At 47.6% G+C, this 19,912-nt stretch overlaps 1 protein-coding gene across 4 annotated transcripts in view; it reads right to left on the reverse strand.

The window, feature by feature from the left end:
- The window catches only part of LOC119441569 (arylsulfatase B-like), an 85,557-nt gene that overhangs the window by 9,033 nt on the left and 56,612 nt on the right, over positions 1–19,912 (reverse strand). The window contains exons 9-11 of one of the 4 annotated variants that reach the window (XM_049661416.1): positions 11,129–11,400; positions 5,618–5,800; positions 1,464–2,110 (exon numbers count right to left, since the gene is read on the reverse strand). In XM_049661416.1, coding sequence (XP_049517373.1) covers positions 1,970–2,110; positions 5,618–5,800; positions 11,129–11,400 — 596 coding nt within the window. In that variant the 3' untranslated portion in view covers positions 1,464–1,969. Of the gene's footprint in view, positions 1–1,463; positions 2,111–5,617; positions 5,801–11,128; positions 11,401–19,912 lie in introns of those variants that run through there. The other 3 variants (XM_037706177.2, XM_037706178.2, XM_049661415.1) reach the window with 3 other exon arrangements.

A 19,912-nucleotide genomic window follows, 5' to 3' on the forward strand; every position in this document is an offset into this window, starting at 1 on the left:
TCGCAAGACGTATCCAAAAAAAAAATTCACAGCATATCCACGGGGTGAATGATGATGAGTGGGCGAAGCTCCGGAGGGAATCATCGGATCCCCCGCTTAAGGGGACGCTAGCACAAACGCGTTAGAAACGTGCAGTACTCTCTAGTAAGGGGGAGCGGCCACAGCGTCTTACGCAGCCATTACACATGCCGGAACGTGCACCGCGTTTGCCGACGCCATCACATGACTGCCGAGAGAGTATACCCCCCGTATTCATAAACGCTCCTCGACTTGAACTTGACTTGCCACCGCTTTGGGCAGCGCGTTCGAAACGCGTTGAAGGTAAGGCGGAGAGGCCACAGCGTCTTAAACCAGCTTCTTACACGGCCCGTAACGCGCTAGCACAAACGCGTTAGAAACGCGCTAGAAACGCGGCCTTTCGTTAATGTTGGGTATTTATTGCCATCGTGGTGCGTGTGTCCATGTCCGCTTCGTGGCGTAGTGGGCTAACGCCGCGCGCTCGGAAGCGAGGGGTCCCTGGTTCGATTCCGCGCTACGGACACAACTTCGGAATTTTTTCTCATTTTTCTCAGACTGGTTACACACTACTACTACGACGACGACGACGGGGACGAACGGGTGCCGCCATAAGGAGCTTCGCCCCTAAAAATAAGGGAGGCTGGTGAATAAAGCAAAACGGCTTCAACCGTGGCCGAAACTAAGTGTAGCGCGCGGAAAAGAATACGCATCGAGCCGGCCAAGCTGCGGAGCCACCTTCCAAATACTGCTGTGTCGCTGCGGCAGATGGCACCAGAGTAGCCGCAAACTCAACTGTACGGAGCCTGTAGGGCTTAGTCTCGGAGAGGTCGTGGCGCACGCAAGTCGTATGTGCGCCACGATGCCGGATTCTCAGGAAAAGATAGGCAGTTTCTTTCTGTCAGCCCCAAAACACTTATCTGCAAGAACCGAAACTGCACAAGTCATTACATCTGACACCTGTACGTGTTTCTTTGCACTTCCTAAGCGCATGCGTAAATTACATTGTTTTATTCGCTTTCTCATTTTGCATTGCTAGCGCGAGGTGCCTGTCCTGAGTCTCCGTCCCAGCAATGCAACCATATTACGCAAGAAAGCTGCTCTGATGTTACGGCTTGTCGAATAAAACTGCGTTTTAAATAGCAGTCAATCGAAGCAACTACATTACTTGAATGCTAATCGCATTAACGTCGACAGCAATATTGATGGGTTTGGGTGGATCTTATTATGTTCAGGTATACGTTGGTGCTGCCGAAGGCGGGATGATGATGATGGCATCACGACATTGGGACGACGATTATGAAATTATGATTATGGTGTAATGACGACAACGTCACGATGATAACATGACAACAATGGAATGGCCGCATTAGGTGATGACGCAACGACGGTGGTAAAACGGGAACGGGAAATCCCTGACGTTTTGTTTATGTTCATATACTGTAAGCTCTCCAGGAATTGCGCCGTCGGTATGCCCTAAAACAGATTTTATTTGGAGGGCCTATCTTCCGTCAGGGCCCGGTGTAGCAGGAACAATGCATGTGATGTTCATGCTTGTTTCTGAATCGCTTTTGTTGTTTGCCTGTATTGACAGCTTCGTTTTAAAAATTGTTCACTCTCAGCTTGCAGCGTGTCATCGTGGCACATGGCGCTTTTGTCAAACTGGATGACTTGATACCTACGAAATCAAGCCGTGTTAATATTCTCCTGGCGCACATGGAGTTTTTGTTTCTTTGCAGTGGTGGCTGCTGAGTCTATGTTCATAATTTATTTCACTTGCTAATATTGGATGTTTATTTAAATGTTTCCTTTCAGTCTATGCTAGTGTCCTGCGTCGGAGCAACCAGCATTTCATAAACCGAGCGCCACACCTTGTAGGCACGCACTGCTACACTAGGTCTATTTCCACTGGCTTCTGAATGGTAGAATTGAAGTCTAGCAGAACACGCCTTGTTCATGTTGGCAGCTTGTCCTTCCAGCTGACCCACGCCCCACCGTGGTTGTGCGGGAATGCGGAGGGATCTTGGTCAAGGTTGACGGGTTTTAATGCTCCTTTCTTGTAGGCCGAAATACGAGCTTGCAGTTGCCTCACAATCTATTTAAAAAAAGAAAGACAGAGAGTCGCTATCAAAAACAAAGCCTTCATTTTTACAGAACAAGAGATTTCACATGAAAGCAATACAACTCATAGTTCAAGTGCTGGTAGACATCATCCATGTTGGGCTGGTTCGGGTCTAAGAAAAATGAATTTCGATACCTTAGTTTGGGTTCGAAGATATCAAGCACTAGTGTTAAATACAACGCGAAGCAGCACTACAAAATTTGTGTTCAATTATACTGAAGAGTAAGAGCGTGTTCTTCACATGATGGGAGGATCTACATGATGAAAATTCACTCGGCTTCTTCAAGCTCACTTGCTTACAGATTATATATTCATATGCATAGCTTGAAGCTTCCTATTGCGCCTTCAGATCACGCATTTCTCGTTTCATGTGGTGTTCCACGCGTAGCTTAAACAAGGAAAGTCACCAAAATGAAATGCCAAAATAAATGAAAGAAAAAGGGATGTCCATCATGCATGTTCTCCAGGATCTTCAGGAGCAACCATGGGCGAACTGTTGCAGAATTGTGTCATTTGTTTGTTTAGTGGTAAACGAAGCTATGGCAGGTGTTAGCATGCAAGAACTTAGTAAGCCAGTTTCTTACCAGTGCATGGTTACTGGAATCGAACGCGACGATAGCATATACTGATTGTGTAGAAGCATTGGTCAGGGCACTAGGATGCTGGTAATTTTTTCACTACACTATTTAGCATACGCAATAGAGGCTCTAGGTACTCTAGACAACAGAAGATTAACCGAATCAAAAGTAGAATACTCAACCGGCAAATATTAACGCGAAAGCGTTAACGGCCCCCGTGTCGCAGAAAATCTCGTGTCGGCGTCGGCGTAGTTTCAGTAAGCGAAAATTGCCGTATATATTTGGGTATGTGTATTTGCCATGCCTTGCTATTTGACATACGGTATATGCTGGTTTTATTGCCACACCACTTTATCACTAAAGCTGCTCAGACCTTGTCTTACAATCTTTTTTCTTTCTTACTTTACATTTATTCAAGACATTCCTTCTTACAGAAATGCCTTGGGGGATGCGACAAAAGGCAGTGAACATGCCTGACTGGGCCATGCCACCCTTTGGAGCTGTGGTCACCCAACCACATAATACAATGGCAAAAATGTAATACAGAATAAAATGCGGCAGTTTGAAACATGGTGAAAACTGGACATCAATCACATATGAAAACTGCTTATCCAGTTATAGAATATTCGAAGCAGCAGTCGTCTGGGTACAAAACATATTTCAGACTTTCACAATGAAAGAAAGGACTCGCAGAGTAAACGGAAACCAACTAACTGAGTCCGGCACTAACTTTAGTTTGTAGTAAGAAAACATTCCCTGAGCTTATTTCTGAGTTTCTTTACCGAGGCAGCTGTATCTAGTGCTTCAACTATTTCCAGATATTCGTTTAGTAGATATGGAATCATAAAACTTAGTTTTTGATCGCTATATTTTGTACAAAAACTTACAGAGCTATTCCACTGACAAAGTTATTCCTCGTAATTTGGAGAATCACAGCTCACCAAAAAATGGCATGAAACACAGAGAGCGCGTGCCTTTTATGTTAAATTTTCTCAGTCTAAAATACTAAGAGGGCGAAACAATAACTGAAACCTGAAAATGATGTAATTGTTTTGGCTCAGCTGTGTACTACCTTCATAATTGGCCAACGCAAGAGGTCGTGCTTCTACCAGAAAGCTCGCCTTCGTAAATAGCGTCCACCGCCAGCCTTTCCCGGTAAACATTACGGTTGCATAAGGTGCAGTTGCAGGGAAGCGTGTAGAAGTAGCCAGGGGTCTTCGAATGCTGCCGTGTTCCACTCTCAAAGGCGAAGCTTAAGCGTCCTCCACAATTTTCTCTTATTCAAAATTCTTACCAGGAATATAAATATTAGCATTTCGTTATTTCGTTATTAGCATTTCGTGTACTTGCTGAACCATGTTCTATGTCCCACTATGCCCTTCTCTAGGCTAACCCCGATGTTAACTCTCGGCTTAGAATGTGTGTCCATCACGCCGCTCGTGTAGCGTCCAACCTAATTCGCCAAAAAGCCGAAGAGCGGATTGATGTACATAGCTCTGCCGCCAATAGTTTACAGTAAAACATTTTCAGAGCTATGCTAAGCCTCCGTACATAGAAAGCAACTCACTGATACTCACTATTGAAGGTTGAAGATGGTAGAAAACAACAGTAAAATTTAACCCTCGAACATTTCTGACAAACGGTTTATTTTTATATCTTGGGGCTGTTGTATCTGTAAATCACATACTTTCACAAATGTAAGTGCAACAGATTTTAGTACACAGGGACCCACTGCGATAGATCAGTAACTATGGTGTTGTGCTGCTGAACCGGGAGTCACGGGTACGAATTTCGACCTTGGTGGCCTGATTCGAATGGGAGGAATGATATAAAAATAGGGCACGTGTACTGAGATATAGAACCATGATAGTCGAAATAACTCCAGAGTTTTTTACTGCAGGGTCGCTCATAGCCTTAGAAGTACTTTGGAACTTTAAACCACATAACTCGTTTAGCACGAAAGGACGTCTCTTTTGTTCATGTACATTTTTCGTCTGAGTAGCTTGATGTATGGCGCATAATTTAATTGCCAAGCATGTTTACCTCGATCAGCTTAATTTCACGATCTAACAAAAGAACCCTAAGAAATTTATGTCTTGCGCAAGTTGATAGAATGAAATTCTCACCATTCTCTTTCGAGGTAGGCAAAACGCTTTTCACAATTGTTCGATCGCTGGTAGCGAAGGTAAGCACCCACATTTTAAAGCTGTGATACCGTGATAAAGCATAAAGATAGCACTTCTTCGCAGCAATAAAATTTTGCTATCGTTAAGCTATGATTCACTGCAGCATTGCAGAAACGTAGCGTCCACAGTGCAGTGTAAGATATTTGCAATGGCAATACTAATTGACACAATCGTTAGTTTACTAAAAAATTCGCTATCACAGATTAGGATATATTCTACGTGCCCACGATACAAAACAGTGTCTAATCACGTTATTTATCAAGCACTTTTTTGTTTCACAATATTGTAATTATGACTAATGCTTACGAATAAACTGAAAACGAATTGATTGTGTATACGCCTGCCTTATTTCCATGCACAAAAAATGGTTACGACAGATGTAGTGCGATCAAAACCCGATTTACTCTCCTAATTCTCTACTTGGTATCCTGATATTCAAATGTACTTGACGAACTGTCCCTATCATTTTTATACTTCCAGGGCATTAATATTGAAGGTAACTAGGACTTCGTTCATCTTGCATGTGGCCCTAGTGAACAATTTCACTGGAATCAGCAGCGCTGACAACCATACGGGCTAACTTTTGCAATGACCTTGAACTAGTTTGCTGTGTAAGAAGTTTCATCAATGTGTTTCAATGGAGAGTCATTTTGGTAGCATATCCAAGTCTCGTGCTTGCACAGCACGCCATTGGAACATAACCGAGGTATAGTTACCTCTGGGTTTTCGTTGGCGATATCATTGTACTCGCATGGGTCTGCGTTAATGTCGTAGAGGCAGGGCGCCAGCGTCGAGTCACATGGAGCTGTGCTCGAGTTTCGTTTCCCGCATTTCACAGGTGTTGAGTAGATGCTGCCTGCTTCGCCACAGTTCGGGCTCCTACCGCGCATCGCAAGCACCTGTGGTGACGAATAAACATGTTACCGTACTTGAATATGCATGAGCAGAGACACGTCGGACAAAGTTCTTTTTTAACAGCGCAGCTGTTTAAGCCTGCAGTAATGTCAGCCACCTGCCACTGCGTTGCCTAGCAACCACCTCGCGGAGCGGCCTGTGCTTCGCCTCCTCTCCGTGCCATGCACATGTTGCCTTGACATGGGACGTTAAGGAGAGGGAAGGAGAGCATGCGCGCGTCGCGTGCTCTGCTGGGGAGCGAGAAAGAGAAAATGAGAGCAACAGAGAGATAGAGAGAGAGAGAAACAAATTGTAGCAGCACTAGCGAAGCGATGCGCAGATGTGCTGCCGACGCCGTCTGCGCTTCTCCGTTTCCCCGCATTAGCGCGGAACGCTCGCTGTGGCCATGACTGCAGCAGGCGCCTCTGGCGATGGCTCGGCCGAGCTCCCACCAGCTGCATGCTACTACGCATGCGCCGTGACGTCATCCTGGTGTGTTGTCTGCTGAGCGCCGCCCGTACACTGTGCATAGCTTTCGCTTTACTTCCCCTACGTGTGCTCGGACTGCAAGTGCTTCGCGAGGCGTTCCCCCATCCCACGGACCACGAGGAAATGCTTATACACTTCGTATGACTTAGCTTCACTTGACATTACTTCGTATAACTTATCATCACTACGTATAGCCACGACCAGCTAGGAACCGATCAGCTCCGCTGTGTCTAGCCTTGCGCCACTAGTGCAAGCTACCCCGATTTTTTTTTATTTACCGAGCAACCTATACCATTAAAGCATTTCTCTCGAGATGCAACAGATGGTACGCGCGTTTGGCTGCAATTACCTGGAATCGTAGAGTACACGCCGTCCCGTCCAGTTCAATACTCTTCAGTGAGGACACGGTAGCGTCCAACCTTTCGGGGCTCGCGATCGAAACAAACACAAGCGATCCCCGATTTTTTTTACATCGCAGCACATGTAGGAAGGTAAAAAGTGAAACTAATGGCCAGGGACACCGGAAAATTTTTGGAAGTTCACGGGGGGGGGGCAAATATTGTCGTCTTTGTATGTTGTGTTTATTATTTTTTTCAATATTGGTCAAATAATTTATTTACATACCATTTTATTTTTTTAACAATTAATACAATTTTAATGACACCAATTATTATTCTCTGATATTTTCTTAGTTGTATGAAATTTTACATATTTACAGCCTTGCATATTCAGCCCTGGTCTACATTTTAAAAATGGTTGGAAATTTGAGAAGTAGTGAAAACCTGCGCAGACCGCGCAAATGACAAAACGTGTTCGAAGCTTGGAAAAATCATTTTGTAATAATTCTGCATTCGCGTCACACTGGAGCAAACGTGAACTGACACAAGTACACAAATGTGATACTAGTAGACCAGAAAGTAGGCACTAGGTACAAAGCTATTATCGCAGATTAAGGAGCTTCATGCTGGCATGGCAAGAGGGCGTTGGGCAGGAGAGATTGTCAAAGGAGGCCGAAGGTCGCTGATCGTTCTGCCGTTCTAGACACGAACTTTTTCATAACGGCATCCGAGTCCAGTTCCGCAACTTTCTTCTTGTGCACGTGGAGGAGGAGAAGGTGTGTCATCCTCCTCTGCGTCATTCGATTGCGCAAAAGTGTTTTTACTCGCCTCAGAGCAATGAAAGATCGCTCTTCTGAAGCAGCTGACGCAGGCACACAAAATACGAGTGACAGGTGCCGGATAACTTGGTCCATCATCTTACGCAAATCTGAAGACTCCCCTGCATAATTTGTGAAATGCATTCATTTGAGGCCGGACCGTCGTCGCGCAGGAGCGTTGGGAGAAGCACGAGTTGCGCAGAAAGCCAGTTGATGTCAAAATCTGCAGCGTGTGCTCCTAAAAGCTAATTTCGGTCGCTTTCCGCGAAGTTTCGACCCTCAGCAGCATCAGTCATAATGCGCTCGAGGCTAATCAGCTGCTCCATGCCATGCTGTTCAAATCGTCGTCACATCTCGCTGGTAATACGATCGATAGCGGCAAAAAAAGCTATTTTCTCTGTGACGACTTGCCGTCAAGCGCTGCAGGCTCCTCGGGCTTGTATGTGAATTGAGGCCTTCTGGGCGGCTGGGAAACTGGGCACACGACGTTCCTTTAGACCTAACTCTGTTCGTCCGCTGCCATAGGACGTCAAATGAGTCGTCAGACCGTAGCCTTGACAAGCGGTCACAAAGAGCCTCTGCTGCTTCTTTAGCTCCTGCAGCGCGGTAAACTGGGCGTTGAAGCATCCTCGCTAATTCCTCGCATGGGCCAAACAGGGCTATAGAAAGGTTGATACCCAATAAAGTTTCGAACTTTAATACTTTCTCATATCCTTTTATGGCTGTCTTGGTGGTGCCACTGAGAGAGTTTTGAACTTGTACCAGTTATTGCAAAGTAGCCTGCACGCTCTCATAGTTCTCAATGATCCCGTCCATTGACTTGACTCTTAGTGTCCACCTCAATGGACAAAGTGGTCGCAGTGCGCTGTTTGGCCTGAAACAATCCTGCTCACCGGCATCATTACCCGTAGGAAGAACAGCGCTCGAATAAAGTATTCCTGTTCTTCGATTCGAGGATTGCATGGGAAACATGCTTTACAATGTTCAGAGCGTCGCCGACGACATCGCAGTTCCTTGCGACCTCCTGGAGTGCCATATCTAGGCAGTGGTTACTGCAGTGCACAAAAACTGACCATGGTCCAGAGTCCGTAATGCTTTTCTGCACGCCAGTAAATCTGCTTGTGATGTTCGCGGCCCCGTCAAAACAGTGTCCCCTTAGGTTGTGAAAGTACGGGCCCAGACGCAACATCATGACCCCCACGGCTTTATAGAAGGCATCAGCTCTGCTGTCTCGTGCATTGTACATGCCGAAAAATTCCTCACGAACTTCCAGTGTTATCCTGTCTACCCACCGCACACAAAATGTGAATTGCTCATTGCCTGTTAGTTGGTAGTACTTTCTGCGACGATTCCATAAAATGGACTGCATCTGACGTCTTTGATGATACGCGGCTGAACGCTGTGTGCCATAATTTCTACGAGCTCGCTCTGTATGTCGCTGCTCCAGCTAATTCTTCAAAGCAGGCACGTCTTGCGATCGTTTATCTAGCAGATCAAGAAGGTTTCCTACATCCTTCGTTCGCACTTGCAAAGCTTGACCTGTGCAGCATAGGTAACGTACTGAACTCACTATTGCACGCAGTGCCATGCCTGGCTTCCTCATGCTGTCTGCTGCTGTGTTGAGATAATTCTGCAATACACGCATCACTTGCATCAGAGCATACGCATCACTTGCATCACTGCATACACGCATCAGAGATAATAGCTGCAATACACGCATCACTTTTTCTCTCCACACTTGGCAGCTTGCGGAGAGGCAGTGAAATTGGCTCTTCTCATGGAGCTGAAAATTTTCAATTCCCTTTTCCAAATTACTTAACCCGTTGGAATAAAACACAGTTCCACTGCTGTACCGTTTTTTTTTCTCTCCCCTTTCCTTGAAGGCTATTTAACACAAACTGCAAAACACGACGTCGCGTTCGCAGTCGTACAACAGCCACGGGAATTTCTCAAACCATGCATATCTACAAGATCTTCCGGTGTGGTTGCTTCGAAATTTGTAGCTCTTTGGTGGCAGTGATGTTAGGGGGCAGTCTATGAGCTGGTCATCGATCATTTTCTGCAGGTTTTCCGCATTTCCAAGAATTGTGGTCAGTTTTCTTTGATCTAAAGAGGTAGTTTGGAAATATACAGTGTCCGGTGATTGCCTGGCTTGTGTATTATTTTGTAGGGAAGTGTGGTGGCACGTCGGAAATGTTTTTATCCATTGATGTGTTGTTGTTCCCTCTCCATGTGTAGGTCAAGATACCGCTAACTTTTTGATCATCTGTTTGCGTAGTTGTGATTTATTGAAAAGTTTTGTCACTGGTATGTTGAGTGGCGTGCCTTAATTTGTCGCTTCTTAACCGGCCATCGTGCCAACGTTGCACGTCCAGTTGATCATCGGCCTTCTGGAAAGCATTTGACCGTACAACCACCAGTTTGACAATTAAACTATCATCATCATCATCAGCCTATATTTATGTCCACTGCAGGACGAAGGCCTCTCCCTGCGATCTCCAATTACCCCTGTCTTGCGCTATCGTATTCCAACTTGCGCCTGCGAATTTCCTGACCTCATCATCCCACCTGACTTTCTGCCGTCCTCGACTGCGCTTCCCTTCTCTTGGTATCCATTCTGTAACCCTAATGGTCCACCGGTTATCCATCCTATTAAACTCATCAGATTAAACTATAGCCCTCGTCAAAATTTTGATTTCAGCGTAAACGGGCAGAAAGTGGGGGGTCCTGCCCCATCTGGAAAAATGTTGGGGGGGGGGGGGCCTGCGCCCCCGCCCGGTTCCGGAGCCCCTGCTAATGGCTGAAAGTAGAATGGTTGAGCACGCTTGAAAAAGGTTTTCTACCGTTCATATACGACAGGCTACGAGGAAAGTGATATACGTTGTAGTTTTGACCTTTACTTATTCAATATATACACATTTTATTGCGGTTGACTTCCCTACCTTTACTTGCGAGCTTCTAGGGAACTGAAACTTTTCGCTTGAAATTCGACATATTTCTCTTATTTACCAATTTAATGTTCTGGAAAAGCCCGCGGCATATTGTAGTTGCGTAACAATCCTTATCCATAGTAAATAAACCAATCAGTAGCTAAGGAATCTTTGTTTATTTTTACCTGTGTGCGCTGACACCACAATAATTCGAAGATTAAGACCACCTTCGAGTTCGAGGCACTGCGTTTGAATTCCGTTCAACGCTTTATCAAAGTTACGTAACCATGGGGCTATTGCACAATGAATTACTGGCAATGGAGAGATACGAGTGCCTGAGTTATGCGCTGACACGATGTGCATGGCATAGATTGTGGGCAGTGAAGTGGCTACATTGCAGGCACCTCTACCCAGTTTCTTAGATATATCTAATAACGCCCATCTTATATATAAAGCGAAATATTTCGAATAAAAAAAGAAGCGAAGAACTACGAACTCTTCGCTCTATCGCTGCGCCCACCTCCCCCTCATGTAACTGTAACCTCTGCCACACACACCTTTGGCCTTACAGTGGTATTCTGTCCTCCTAACCCCCCCCCCCCTCATATTCTTACGTTGGTGTAAGTTACATGTAGTACAAGTCTATCGTTGTTAGGCTACGTCACGATTTGTAACTTACAACAGTCACAGGAAGCACAAGACAAGCAACCACACTGCGCACAGAATAAATTCTCATGAAAGTAACTGTTGCACTTTACCCGATAAGCAGTGCAACTAATGCAGCTTTGACGTGCCAGTTCGGCTTCTTCTGCTGCCGGTAGCCTTTTGCCGGGTATCTCCAGCCATTGCGACGTACCATCAGGAAACGCTCCGAAGACAAGCTTGTATGAATCTTGGATTATGGCCTCGCTACCATCTTTGGAATCGATGTTCAAGAGCATCTCGTGTCTTGGTTGGTCAGCGAAAGGGTCCCGCAAGGACCGTAGGTGGCTGACACCGTCAATTCCAGCAAGCTTGGACACATCTCCACCTGCATGCATTATTATAATTAGTGCCATTGTAGTTGTAATCAACCCGGTGTATTTCGGTGTGTTGAATCCCACAACCTATGTACCCAAGTTTAAGTAAATATACTACCCACCGGGTTAAAAAGAAGCACAGTAATCTCACGTGACGAGGACTAACTTTGCGATAGCAAAGGTTTCCTTTGTCTCATTTCGGCGTCTGAAATATAGTTCAATATTTACACGTTTACTTGTTTATCTTTCTCTGTTAACCGCTTTTCAGGGGCTAACAAATGCTAAACGTTATCGCTCAGCGCAGAACGCGTCTGCATGTATCGCAAGTTTCTAGAATGTTATCGATGGCTCTATCTGTTGACGGTTGTAATCGAACCTTGTGTATTCTGATTGTATGCGTGACGCAAATTGTGCAGTACTTTCTGGAAAACACGCGCACACCAGCGATTACGCTGGAACGTTCGATGGGTTATCTATAAAAGCCAACGCGCTTGACCAGCTGATAAGGTTTTGACGATCGCCGGTTGCGCTCGCCACTAGCTTTTGTGGGCACAAGTTCGCCCAATAAACAGCGCGTTTCATGACTCACACTTTTACTACGGTGCTTTTCACCATCACTGCAACGTGATACCTGGGGGAGGTTTTTTTGCATTAATCTACCGGCCGCCCCCGCAAACCCGCGATCCAAGCCCAAACCCCGAAAACAGCACAAATGTTGCCCCGGACCATCCAGCTAGCTTCAGGCTACAAAACCTACCCCCGGAGTTTGGACTTCTACCCGTGACGACCAGGAAGACCAAGTCGGGAGCCACAATGGCGGGCCAAGCATCGTCAGCAGCCATCGTACTCCGATAGCCAAGGGAGCCACCGACTTTCCGTGGACCATTGCTCGAAGACCCTGAAACCTGGTTGGAGACATGTGAGAGGACCGCGACGTTCAACAACTGGAGCGGCGAGGACAAGCCATGCCATGTCCATTTTGAAGCGAGCCTCTTCTCCCGACTTTCCGGCGTCTGCTGCTGCAGTGATGGTCTTGCCGCGTGCCACTGGGTTTCTTGCGACGCCACCAGATGACGCTCGCATCCGCGCATCCCGGACGCCGCTGCCGTAGATGCGTTTCAAACACAGTGGTAGAGTAGGAGTGGTGGGTCTGACGCGATGGGTCTCTAGTTGCCACCACTTTGCGTAAGGTGGCAGCAAGGAGGTTGTTTCAACCTCCTTGGGTGACAGCAGGAGTAGTCTGGGCTTTTTTCTCCGCTCCGCCGTGCTCGACAGTACGTAGCTCGCGAGCAATCAAACTGTATTTTTACGTCCCCGGCTTTGGAGAAAGAGCTTCGCGTCATAGTGACGTATACCAGGGAGGTCTTAAATACCACTGAATAGTTACCGTCGCTTAGTACGGACTTTTCGCGCGGGTTACACATGAAGCATCACTTCAGACGCGTCGTTTATTCCTTCTTTATTTGATTGTTTTATTTCTTTATTTTGCCGGATACAGATTGGTTCTGAGAACCATGCGGTGACTAATACGTCATTGCAAATTGAATCACGCTTGAAACGAATATATTTTTTGCTATGCTCGCGACCGAGTACATTTGTCCTTCTTCCTCAATACAATATTAATAAACACTCTGTTATTAGCATATGCGACTATGCAGAAACAGTATTTAGTGTATTTTCGAAACTACTGTTCGCGTGTTAATAAATCATATATATACAGGGTGTCCCAGCTATCACGCAGCACGATTTAAAAAAAAAGAGGAACGGCGTTACGCGAAGCAAACCTAGTGCGCATTGTTTTCAGTACGGTAGAGTAGCCGGCAGCAATTTTTTGGTTACTGAGATTTATTTAGTTAATTGTAATAATTGTCTAATTCGAGAAGTACGGTCCTAATTATCAAAGTGTCATTGAGAAGATTATAGAGCAACATGAAAAACTCCCGATGCAGCTTTCTGTTGCTCAATACGTGCTACGTGAATGTTTTTCGGAGCATGAAAGAAGCCTGCGAATACACGCAAAATGCCCTCGAGCGGCCAGTCGCGCGGCAATTCTGCGTGTATTCGCGGGCTTAGTGAAGAATTCTATGGTAATGCTGAACCCTCTCTGATATTATGAACGATGACGCACAAGAACGCCTCAAGCAAACACGTCTCCCTGTGTGCGGTAGACTGAGCAGACAAACAGCAGTGGCGCACGCAGGGTAACGTTCAACATCAACTCACCACTCTCGTATATGCTGAAGAAATGCTGAAGAAATTAAACGTTCGCCGCCGACATCGCCGCCAATTATCGCCAGTCAAAGCAAGCAGCCTACAAAGCTTCGCTACACATCGACTCCCACAGTGCGTGGGATCCGCATATTTTTTCTCTTTGGATGATGCTGCTCGAACCTGTTTCGACAACCGAGAGACCATCCTATTGACATGGGATAAATTTCGTGAGAACTTCTTGAAGACCTTCCCGAATGTCGTACGCTAGGAAAGGGCCGTAGTTTTCTTTTGGAAACCTGAGTACAACAACCGAACGAGAACATCGCCATTTTCATGAAGAGATGGCTCGCCTCTTCCGCTACGCCGACCCCGACATGCCTGAGAAGAAGAGAATGCGGTTCCTCATGTGTGGGGTAAAGCAAGAACTCTTCACCAGAATTATGCGCAACCCGCTCAACACCGCAGCAGAATTTCTCACGAAGGCTACGTCAATTGAGAAGACGCTATCAATTGCGTTGTAGACAGTACAATCACCGCTCAATGCTAGACAGCGCATATGTTCAAGCCATCTGCTCCAACGACCTGCTAGAGACGATAAGAGCAGTGTGCGAGAAGAGCTGAAAAGATGTTCCAATCGTCGCAGCCCCAACTAAATTCGATTGCTCACATCGTTCGAGAGGAGATCCGTCAGTCGCTGAGAGTTTCTGAACCGCCACAGTATTAGCCGGAAGCAACAACCAATGCCGCCGTCATCAGCTGTCAGGGTACCCTCCACGCTCACGTTAAAGCCAAATAAGGCCGCTATTCCATCGCCAGACGCCGCCACCCCGCCCGCCCACTGGCCCGCGCGACTCCCCGAGAAGACGGACATTTGGCGTTCCCGCGACCACCGGCAACTATCTTACCACTGCGGAGAAGCTGGCCACGTCTACCGCTGGTGGCCATATCGAGATGGGACTACGAGGATTCGACGTCAACTCACTTCGTTCGCAGCGAGGCGAACGACTGGTGATATCGCCGAATACCTCACCGCAACGCAGTGCAGACCACGACGACCTTCCCGTTCGCCGTCACCAGGACGCCACCTGATGCCGCAGCGCCGACTATACAGTGACTATACAGTGACCCAGCCCGGGCCGGCCAGTTATCCCATATACGGAAAACTAAAAGCAGCAACCGATGGAGGCGCGGTTGCAGTTCGTAGAAAGCGCCGAAGATCCTCCGCCGCAGACGACGCTTCAATTTCCTACTCGACGACGTAGCACCGACACTACGCCACCAAAACGAATCATCGATGCCCATGACTACGCCACCTACAGAAGATGTGACGATGAGATGTAACAACAAGGGGACAATGCGACACAGCCGTCATTCGAGGCCATGACCTAACGGTAATTCAAGGCAAAGAAATAAGGACGTCGACGTGCTTCTCGACGGCCACGGGTCACCGCTCTTGTTCACACAAGAACCGACTACTCCGTCATGAGTCGGTCCTTCGCCGCAAAGCTATGGAAAGTTAACACCGCATTGGAAGGTCCTCCAATCCAAACATCTGGAGGACACCTGGTAACGCCAACTGGAACCTGCACGGCAAGGTCATAAGTGCATAACCACTTACCCCGCGAGATTTGTTATCTTGCCACAATGCTCACGAGACGTTGGCCTCGGCATGGACTTCCTAAGCGAACACGGCCCAGTCATCTACTTAAGATCCAAGTCGATAATGGTATACAAAGACCATGTGATATTGCCGAAGAGCTGTCTGAGTCACCACTTCTTGAGCGTGCTTGAAGATTAAGTCAGCCTCATCGTTTCCGTCGGCAGCAAAACACCGGCAGACGTAGAAGGCGCCATCGAGGGCGACCAACATCTACTTCTAGACCGCAAAATTTGCGTCGCAAGAGGAATCGCTCGGCTGTAAAGAGGAAAAGTGAGAGTAATGCTGACAAACTTCAGCCACGTGTACACGCCCCTCAGTAAAGGCACTACGATCGCATACATCGAGGAAATTGTGGAAACCAGCAACGCGTTTGTCCTCTCGGCTTCTGCCGCATCTACCTTGACGGCCATAATTCCCGCACCAACATTTGACTTCACTCTGAATCTCCCCTTGCGTAAGCAGCAACAGCTCAAAGATCTTCTCCGACAATACAAAGACTGCTTTTCGATGTCATCGCGGATTCGACAAACACCATTTGCGACGTATAATAACCGACGAATGCGCTCGACCACTCCATCCGAGCCCGTACCGAGTTTCGACGCGGGAAGGAGAAGCCATAAAACAACAAGTCCATGAAATCCTATGCGACGAAATCATCCAGCCTTCGAAGAGCCCGTGGGCATGTCCTGTAGTCATAGCGAAGAAAAAAATTAGCATAGCTTGCACTCTAGGCGCACTCTAGGCTATCGATAGAGGAGCTGATGGGCACCTAGCTAATCCGGGCTTTTGGGGTAGGCTAAGCACTAGCAAGTCAATCACAGCATTTCAAGAATTTTATTGATTATTGATCGATTATCGATTAGCTATTGATTGGCTATCGATTGGCTATCGCAAGGTAGTGACGACACATTTGGGCTAGGCTAGGCACGACGAAGTCGTCCGCAGCATTTTCGGGAATGCATTGATAATTTGTCGATTATCGATTAGCTATGATTGGCTATCGATTGGCTATCGCAAGATATTGGTCACCTATTTGGGTTAGGCTTTGCACTACCAAGTCATCCCCAGCATTTCCTGGAATTCATTGATTATTAATCGATTATCGATTAGCTGTTGATTGGTTATCGATGGCTAACGCAAGGTATTGGTCACGTATTTGGGCTAGGCTAAGCGCTACAAAGTCATCCACAGCATTTTTTTGGATTAGCTATTGATTAGCTATCGATTGGTTATCGATGACTGACTAAGCTTAAGTAGTCCTAACAATGCTTATCTAGACTTAGCCAGGCTCAGCTTCGCTAGTTCACAGGAGTATTTGCCATGGCGCTTGGGCCGTTTCTTCACTACCGCCAGGATCGGCCCACATTTTTGGATTCAGCAAACACATTACACCCGGCTAAAACAGCTCCGTTGTTAAAAGGACAGAACCTTGCGCTTCTGTGTGGATTATCCTCGGCTGAACAAGATCACGAAGAAGGGTGTATACTCACTACGACGGATAGACGACGCATTGAACTGGCTCTGTAACGCATAAGTATTTCTCGTTGACGGATCTGAACACTGGCTATTAGCAACTAGAAGTCGACAAGACTGATCGCGAGAAGACCGCCTTCATCATGCCGGACGGCCTCCTCGAGTTCAATGTCATGCCATTTGGAATGCGCTAATCACCTGTAACGTTACTGCGCGTGATAGAAAAGATATCAGCAGTGTTTAAGTGATAGACCTGTCTCGTCTACTTGGATGACGTCGTTGTCCTTGCCGGGAATTTTGACGATAACCTTAGGTGGCTTGGAACAGTACTAGAGAGGCCATCTAGTCGTCCGGACTCACTCTCAGGCCGAAAAGTGTGCTTTGCCTACGATGAGCTTCTGTTCTTGGGCCACGTCATCAGTAAATCTGGAGTCAGTCCTCATACGCAGAAGGCATCTGACATCACTGAATTTCCACAGCCCACCGACAAGCACGGAATGCTCCGATTCCTTGACCTGTGTGCTTATTACAGTCGCTTCGTCAGAATTTTCTCGCACCGCCGAGCCATTGACATATCTCACAAAATCCGACGTCGAGTTCAAGTGGGTAGCACTGCAAATCGAAGCATTCGAAGAGCTTTAACGGCAGCCCGAACTCACCACCAGTACTAGCCCATCACTTCGATTAAGAAGCCAACACCATAATCCATACCGACGCAAGTAGCCTAGGCCTCGGTGCCATCCTAGTTCAAAGGACAGGTGGATTTGGAAGGGTAATTGTTTATGCTAGCCGGTAGCTGTCGAAAGCAGAAGCCAATTATTCGACGACGGAAAGAGAATGTCTTGCCATCATTTGGGCTACCACGAAACCTTGCCCTTACCTATACGGCAGGACCTTTAAAATCGTGAGCCACTAGCATGCTTTGAGTTGGCTGGCAAATTTAAAGTACCCTTTAGGACGCCTCTCAAGCTGAAGCCTTATACTCCAGGAATTAGACATCAGCGTAGTCTTCAAGTCGGGTTGGAAGCACTGATGCCGAGTCCTGATCACGCGCCTCGATTGATCCGCCGCCGCAAGCCGACGAGAATGACGACGCCTTTCTGGGAACGAACAATACGTGCGGAAGACTTCGCTGAACAGCAACGAGCAGAACAGGACCTAAAAAAAAGTTGTCGCAGTTTCACCTGAAAGGCGAAGCATCAATTGCGATAGCAAATTTGTAGAGAGCTATACGGAGTAATGATAGTAGCTTTATCAGCTGTATAAACTTGGGCATGCAGCAGCACCGGCAACACGCAGAACTGTTGTCGACGCCGTCGGCGCTTTGCCCGCGTTCGCACAAAATGCGTGCGGCGTTGGTGAGTGTTGCCGGAGCCTCTGATATAAATAGGCACTTGGTGCCGCAGCTAAACGTCGCCTCCCTTCCCTCCCCCTCCCCCCCACGGCCTTTCGTGCGTCAGAAGAAGGCGCGTTTGCTCTACAGATATGGTGATTGTAAAGGAGGAAAGAGACGCCTTCTTCTGCAGCCCTTAAGGGAGCACGGCACTGAACGCCCGTTTGTTCTCCGCCATGCGTTCACTCCCCATGAAAGCGCGCGTCCCTCGCGCCCTTTCACTCGCACATACAGCGTTCGGCGGCGCGCGGCGACGATTTCATCTCCATTGACGTCATACGGAACCTCACGGCGACGGCGATGGCGACGCCGACGGCAGAAATCTGCTTTGGAGTGTCCATATAATTGCTATCGCAATAAAAGAAATCACTGAGGATTACGAAGCTTCCTAAGGCGAAATTTGAGCACAGCTCTATAGGTTTACTCATTTCGCAATATATTGAGGCGTCGCACCGATCACCGCACTGACTGACAGAGATGCCACGCGCGGCACTATTATAGACCGGCAACACAGTTGCCGCTTCGTGGCAACTGCAGCTTATGTGACCGTAACCTTTACCGGGAAACGCTTGCAGTGGACGCTATGCGCGATGGCAAGCTTTCTGGTTCTTATTGCGATAGCAATTATATGTACACTTCAAGCTCATTTATGCCGTCGGCGTGGTCGTCACCGTGAGGTTCCGTGTAAAGTCCAAGGGTGATAAAATCATCGCCGCGCGCCGTATGCTGTATGTGGGAGTGAAAGCGCGTGAGGGACGCACGCTTTCGCGGAGAGGGTACGCACGGCGTAGAGCAAACGCGACTTCTCCCGTCGCGCGAAAGACAGAGGGGGGGGGGGGGGGGGGGCGCCCAATGCGCTTCTTGCGATCGGGCGCAAGGGGTACTGGTGACTCAATCTCTCACACGAAAGCAGGCAAGGTGGAAGACAGCGCGTGAGGGAGGGGTGCGGCTTCTACTCTGCCAGCAACCACGTACTTGTACTATGTGCGGCTCCGGGCTCTCGCGCGCAACGTATCTTCAAAGCGATCTCCCCACGGCTCTTAACTTTGTATGCGCTTGTGCTTTCGCCGTTCAGTTTCCGTTGAAGCGATAGACTGCACATACCTTCGCTCGCTGCTTTCACGCTTGCTCACGCCAGTGTTGTGACAGTGGTTGTCTGCGGTCATCGAGTGTGATCTAATCATGTTTGCTTGTACGCCCTTACACCATGCTTGTTAATTCAGTTAGTAAGCGAATGTGTCCAAGTTTATGCAGCCGATAAAACTACTATCCCTACTCCGTATAGATCCCTCATAATTTGCTTTCGCAATTGGTGATTCGCCTTTCGGGCGAAACTGGAACATTTTTTTTTTCGTTTCCCCCGGACGGTCCGCGCCGCCGCTGGCGTGGATGCACGGCCGTGAGGGTCATCTGGTGGTGCTTCAAGGTTCAAGGTGGCTCCCTCCGCTTTTCTCCTCGGGCTATCTTCGCTATCGCCGTCTTTCATCCCGCGCTGTGGTCGGCGTTCGCTCTTTCATCCTTCGCTGTGCTCGTTTTCTCGGTTACGCCGAGGCTCGCCGAAGCTCCACGCATGAACGGGCGTGTAAGAGATGCGCTCTAATAAGATCATCGAGTACTCAGAATGCAATAGCGACGTTGTCCCTAGGGCATTTGAGCCAGGATTCTCTTCGTTAGCCTGTGAAACGACGTACTCGAAAAGAACTTCTCACCTATCTGCGCCAATTACCTTCTTCTTGTTCCCTCAGCGCTGTGCCCAGAGGTACTGCACGGCCGTACATCCGTGCGC

The sequence above is a fragment of the Dermacentor silvarum genome, chromosome 2 (assembly GCF_013339745.2).
Source record: "Dermacentor silvarum isolate Dsil-2018 chromosome 2, BIME_Dsil_1.4, whole genome shotgun sequence".
Taxonomy (NCBI): domain Eukaryota; kingdom Metazoa; phylum Arthropoda; class Arachnida; order Ixodida; family Ixodidae; genus Dermacentor; species Dermacentor silvarum.